Source organism: Denticeps clupeoides, chromosome 3, assembly GCF_900700375.1.
Source record: "Denticeps clupeoides chromosome 3, fDenClu1.1, whole genome shotgun sequence".
Lineage (NCBI taxonomy): Eukaryota > Metazoa > Chordata > Actinopteri > Clupeiformes > Denticipitidae > Denticeps > Denticeps clupeoides.
In genome coordinates, this window is record NC_041709.1 from 32,625,447 (window position 1) to 32,631,446 (window position 6,000).

At 48.6% G+C, this 6,000-nt stretch overlaps 1 protein-coding gene across 1 annotated transcript in view; it reads left to right on the forward strand.

The window, feature by feature from the left end:
* LOC114785450 (adhesion G protein-coupled receptor L1) overlaps nt 1-6,000 on the forward strand; it is a 32,057-nt gene that overhangs the window by 24,837 nt on the left and 1,220 nt on the right. The window contains exons 18-26 of the mRNA XM_028971727.1: nt 627-847; nt 1,761-1,827; nt 1,915-2,006; nt 2,242-2,410; nt 2,483-2,638; nt 3,543-3,639; nt 4,118-4,240; nt 5,267-5,284; nt 5,436-5,997. Coding sequence (XP_028827560.1) covers nt 627-847; nt 1,761-1,827; nt 1,915-2,006; nt 2,242-2,410; nt 2,483-2,638; nt 3,543-3,639; nt 4,118-4,240; nt 5,267-5,284; nt 5,436-5,997 — 1,505 coding nt within the window. The remainder of the gene's footprint in view (nt 1-626; nt 848-1,760; nt 1,828-1,914; nt 2,007-2,241; nt 2,411-2,482; nt 2,639-3,542; nt 3,640-4,117; nt 4,241-5,266; nt 5,285-5,435; nt 5,998-6,000) is intronic.

Sequence of the window (6,000 nt, forward strand, 5' to 3'; positions counted from 1 at the left end):
TTAATAGACTACAATTTCTACAAATTTTTTCAAATATAAGCAGGAACAACATAGATCAATATTCAGTGTCATATCAGGAATGATTGTGAGCAAATTGCACGCAATTGTTTTTATGTAGCGCCTTTGTGGAAAAGGTTTTGCTCATTAAACAGAACTCCAACTAAATGAATGCACTTATTAGGCACCTGGTTTAAATAAATCTGTCTTAGAAAATCCACAATATCCAATACATAGATATTTTGTGACATCGTTGACTGGAGGACATTTAGCCGAGAGGTTATTTACAGTTAACTGATGCTCTCGATTTGATGAGAAACTCACTAAGAAAGTTCACACGGTGGAAAATTTCATTCGATTTTACAACGCAGGAGAATGTTGCTATCCAGGGTAAGACTTTGTCCCAGTTCGGAAAGGCTTGGAGCGTTGCCCTACTTTGCAAGCAAAATAAATATTCCACGGTGTACGGAGTGATTACCGGTGCAGCCGGAGCCCAGCTCTGCCCTTCAGTCCTTCTCTGAAGCGAATCAATAAAGCAAATTTTACAATTATGACCTGCCGGATTGAGCAGGTGGTGATTTGATGTGTCACTGACGGAGGAACACTAATGGCTCTGGGGCTTTGCGTAGGTGGCGTGTGCGGTCTTCGCCGGCCTGATGCATTACTTCCTGCTGGCCGTGTTCTGCTGGCTGTGCGTGGAGGCGGTGCAGCTCTACCTGCTGCTGGTGGAGGTGTTCGAGAGCGACTTCTCCCGCAGGAAGTACTACTACCTCAGCGGCTACGGCTTCCCCGCCCTGATTGTGGCCATCTCCACGGCCATCGACTACCGCAGCTACGGCAGCAAGAAAGCGTGAGGCTCCTCGCGATTTTCTTACCGTTGTGTAGAACATATACAGTACAGGCCAAAAGTTTGGACACACCTTCTAATTCAACGTGTTGTCTTTATTTTCATGACCATTTACGTTGGTAGATTCTCACTGAAGGCATCAAAACTATGAATGAACACATGTGGAGTTATGAACTTAACAAAAAAAAACATGTTTTATATTCTAGTTTCTTTGCTCTGATTACTGCTTTACACACTCTTGGCATTCTCTCGATGAGCTTCAAGAGGTCGTCACCTGAAATGCTTCTCCAACAGTCTTGAAGGAGTTCCCAGAGGTGTTTAGCACTTGTTGGTCCAGCTCACCACAAACCATCTGGATTGGGTTCAGGTCCGGTGACTGTGGAGGTCAGGTCTCCACTTTTTTTTAAGTACATAACTCCACATGTGTTCATTCATAGTTTTGATGCCTTCAGTGAGAATCTACCAACGTAAATGGTCATGAAAATAAAGAAAACATATTGAACTTTTGGCCTGTACTGTATATATATATACACACACACACATGGTAGTCACTTTTTCTCGGTCATTTGAATAGTAAAAATTCATAACAGAAGTACTGTCACTCAGACTCACATTTCTGGCATTAAAATCAGTAGTTACAAGGACAGTCCCACCCTGGAGACAAGTGTCTTGCTCATGGACACAATGGTAGTAAGTGGGGTTTGAACCTGCAACTTTGTTGCACCCTCTAGGCCACTACCACATTACACCATGTTCATTCAAGCACTTTTTGGTCTTGAAGTAACTACACGTTACTACAGTACATGTAGTACATTTATACACATGTTCACACACCAAGAACTGGTTCTGCTGGTCTTAATGGCGAGTTATCGTGGTAAAACGTGCGGTGTTAACATGCTGAGGGTTTATTGTGCAGCTGCTGGTTGCGCTGGGATAACTACTTCATCTGGACATTCATCGGCCCAGTGTCCCTCATCATCCTGGTAAGACTTTGACTTTATTGGCACAAAGACGGCCACAGTCGACGGCATTGTAACCCCACGCCGCATGAACACGTGTGACCCACACAGCTGAACCTGGTCGTCCTGGTGATCACGCTGCACAGAATGATCCGGCACTCCACCGTTCTCAAGCCCGACTCCAGCCGATTCGACAACATCAAGTGAGTCCCCGGCAGGGAAGACAATGGAAAGATAGCGAGCGTGCCGGTTGTGACAGGAGTGATGAAGTGGGATCGGAGAATGGATACGTGAACTGGGGCTTCGTAATTGGCCTCGGTGTGTGTGTGTGTGTGTGTGTGTGTGTGTGGACTGGTTATACTTGGTAAACCGTGGTGCAGATGGAATCTTTCTGGAAAATGTCCATATTTTCCGACCTCCTCTGTCCTCTGTGTGCAGGTGCTGGACGCTGAGTTCGGTCATCCTGCTGCTGCTGGTCTCTCTGACCTGGGTGTTCGGGCTGCTGTTCATCAGCGAGAACAGTGTGGTCATGGCCTACCTCTTCACTTCCTTTAATGCCCTGCACGGCATGTTCATCTTCATCTTCCACTGCGCCCTGCAGAAGAAGGTCTGTTCCTGTCTGTGTTTATATTGACGTTATTTCGTAACGAGTTTTCTGATTTTAAACGCTCTTCTTCAGGTTCATAAGGAGTACAGCAAGTGCTTGCGTCATTCTACGTGTTGTGGCCACGCCTCCAATGGGAACGCCCATGGCTCCCTGAAGAGCTCCTCTCACCGAGGAAACAACCGCTATTACAGCGGGAGTCAGTCCCGGCACGCGCCTGCACACAGACAGGTACACAAACACAGCACACACACACACACACACACACACACACACACACACACACCATGGTGGTAACCATTTTGTATCAAATTACAGTGGGCTGCAGTACCCTCCCTCGGCCACTAGGAGTGGGAACCAATTGATTACAACAACTACATTTATTTCTTATATCGCCCAAAATCACATACAGTATGTCTCAATGGGCTTTGACCGGCCCTACAGTTGACACCCCCCACACTTGACCCTTCTGCACACAAGGAAAAACTCCACAAAAAAACTCTAGGAGAGAGAAAAAAAGAGAGGAAGAAACGTTGGGAAGGAGTGATACAGAGAGGGACCCCCTTCCAGGGTAGAGTGAGCCTGCAAATGGTGTCAGTGCAGGGTTGGGGATGATATAATAATAAGTCCTCTAGTTGTAGGGTTGGAGAAGTCCAGGATGTAGTCCTGGATGTAGTCCTGGATTAGAGACCCATCTGAAAGTGAAGTGAAAGTTGAGTGAGCAGGCGGTGACACTGTGAAATTTGTCCTCTGCATTTAACCATCACCCTTGGTGAGCAGTGGGCAGCCATAACATGCGCCCGGGGAGCAGTGTGTGGGGACAGGGCTTAACTCAGTGGCACCTCAGTGGAACCATGGCGGATCGGGATTCTGATCACTGCCCCATATGTACCACATATTGGCATTGTACCTTGTTGTCCCATGGTGTGACACCGGGACGTGGTTCGATGAGAAAGTAACACGGCTTGGTTTCCCTACAATTCCAAACAGAACCAACAGAACACTCTGGCCAAGTTGGCGTAAATATGATTATTAGCCGTGATGTCCATAACTGCTGTATTTATTACTACTGGGCCAATCCCGGTGTACATTTAAAGAGCGTAAGAGGAATGACAGGCGTGTTCCCTCTGCGCAGAGTCGCATCAGGCGCATGTGGAACGACACGGTGCGCCGACAGACAGAGTCTTCCTTCATCGCTGCCGACATGAACAACACGCCCACCCTCAACCGAGGTACGTCCTCCCACATGCCTCGTCTCTTCTTCCCTTCTTTGAACCCCATTCTGTCCATCTGACGATCTTTGTCAGTATTTTCTGTTTTCCTGTCTGGCTCGCTTCTCGTGTTAAATATAATTTCTGTCTGGAACTGGGCGTAATGTTCTGTCCTCGCGTTGTGATTGGCTGGGGGGCCTTCTGAGAGCACCGGTGCCTCAGAATATCTCTAAACACTCTGACATTTACATGTAATTCCAGCTTATTTACCTTATCTCACTCTTCACAACGTGAAGTGATGAACATCTCACACCTACCAGACTTCTGACTGAAAGATGTTGCTTAGCAACAGTTCCAGATAGATTATTTTGTGTCTACTGCCACACCCGTTCATAAACTCTTGAACTGTGAGATTATGTCATAAACAAGCATAAGATCGTGTTTTTATTTGTCTTTTTTCATTTATCTGTGTCTCTTTTTTTTTTGTTTTTGTTAACAGGCACCATGGGAAATCACCTCCTGACCAATCCTGTGCTGCAGACTCGCTCTGGCTCCTCCCCATACAACACACTATTGGCTGAGACTTTCAACCCCCCATCACCAGTTGTGTTCAACTCCACCGGTTTGTTGAGAATTTCTCTCCTGCGCTACTTCTAATCTGTATTTTTGTATTTTTTTGGCACTTTGCATTTCTCTGCCTAAAGTTGCGTTTTCTTTCGTCCTGTCATTCTCTGCCTGTCGCTCTCGGCTCCTCTCTCTCTCTGCCTCTCTCTTGCTCTCTCTCTACCTGTCTCTCTCTCTCTCTCTCTCTCTCTCTCTCTCTCATTCTCTGCCTGTCTCGCTCTCTCTCTACCTGTCTCATTCTCTGCCTGTCTCTCCCTCTCTCTGCCTGTCTCTCGCTCTCTCTCCCTCTCCCTCTCTGCCTCTCTCTCTCGTTCTCTACCTGTCTCTCTCTCTCGCTCTCTGCCTGTCTCTCTGCCTCTCTTTCTCTCTCTACCTGTCTCTCTCTCGCTCCCTCTCTCTCTCTCTCGTTCTCTACCTGTCTCTCTCTCTCGCTCTCTGCCTGACTCTCTCTGCCTCTCTCTCTCGCTCTCTGCCTCTCTCTCGTTCTCTACCTCTCTCTCTTTCTCTCTCTACCTGTCTCTGTCTCTCCCTCTCTCTGTCTACCTGTCTCGCTCTCTGCCTGTCTCTCCCTCTCTCTGCCTGTCTCTCGCTCTCTCTCCCTCTCTGCCTCTCTCTCTCATTCTCTACCTGTCTCTCTCTCTCTCCCTCTCTGCCTGTCTCTCTCTCTCTCTCTCTCTGTCTCTCTCTCTTTCTCTCTCTACCTGTCTCTCCCTCTCTGCCTCTCTCTCTCTCTCTCTACCTGTCTCTCTCGCTCTTTGCCTCTCTCTCATTCTCTACCTCTCTTTCTCTCTCTATCTGTCTCTCTCTCTACCTCTCTCTACCTGTCTCTCCCTCTCTGCCTCTCTCTCTCTCTCTCTCTCTCTACCTGTCTCTCTCGCTCTTTGCCTCTCTCTCGTTCTCTACCTCTCTTTCTCTCTCTATCTGTCTCTCTCTCTACCTCTCTCTCTCGTTCTCTGCTTGTCTCTGTCTCTACTTGTCTCGCACACTCTCTGCCTGTCTCTCTCGCTCTGCTGGGGATGGACAGGAACTTACAGAGACACAAGTATGAGAACCCACTACTCTAACCTCATCTATCATCCATTAGTCAAGAAACCAATTAATAAAATGTAGAAATCATCTCATCCCCATCATGTACGCTAATTAGAAACAATGAATTAGCAGAAATAATAATAACTCATTTTTGTCTTCACTAGAGGGGACCCTGTCCCGCAGCCGCGAGTCCTGTGGTTTGGAAGGGGTTCGTCTGAATGGGAACTACAACAACAGCTACTCCCTGCATGGGGTCGGAGGCGGTAGCGCTGATCTCCTGGGGGCGGGGCCTGGAGGTGGAGCAGGCGACCACTGCCCAACGCTGCTAACCCCACGAGGGGCGGAGCCGGTGGGCGGAGGAGGAATGAGGAGGAACCTCTCCGATGCCGCTGCGCTGGAGAAGATGATCATCTCTGAGCTGGTGCACAGCAACCTGCGCCCCACCACCGATCGCTACGGAACCAGTCATGGAGGAGGGGCGGAGCTCGGTTTGGACTCGCAGCGTCAGAGCCAGGAATTCCTGTCGTCCACGGTGCAACGCGAGCCGCCGCAGCGCCCGCTGCCACGCCCGCCTCCACCACCTCCTCAGGATGAAGAAGAGCTTCTGTACAAAGCTTTGGAAAAGCCTCGGCTACCTGAGAAACCCCGCCTTCCTGAAAAGCCACGCCTCCTGGAGCATCACGCTCAGTCAGTATTCTACCAGAGCGAGGAGGAATCCGAGAGTCTGTC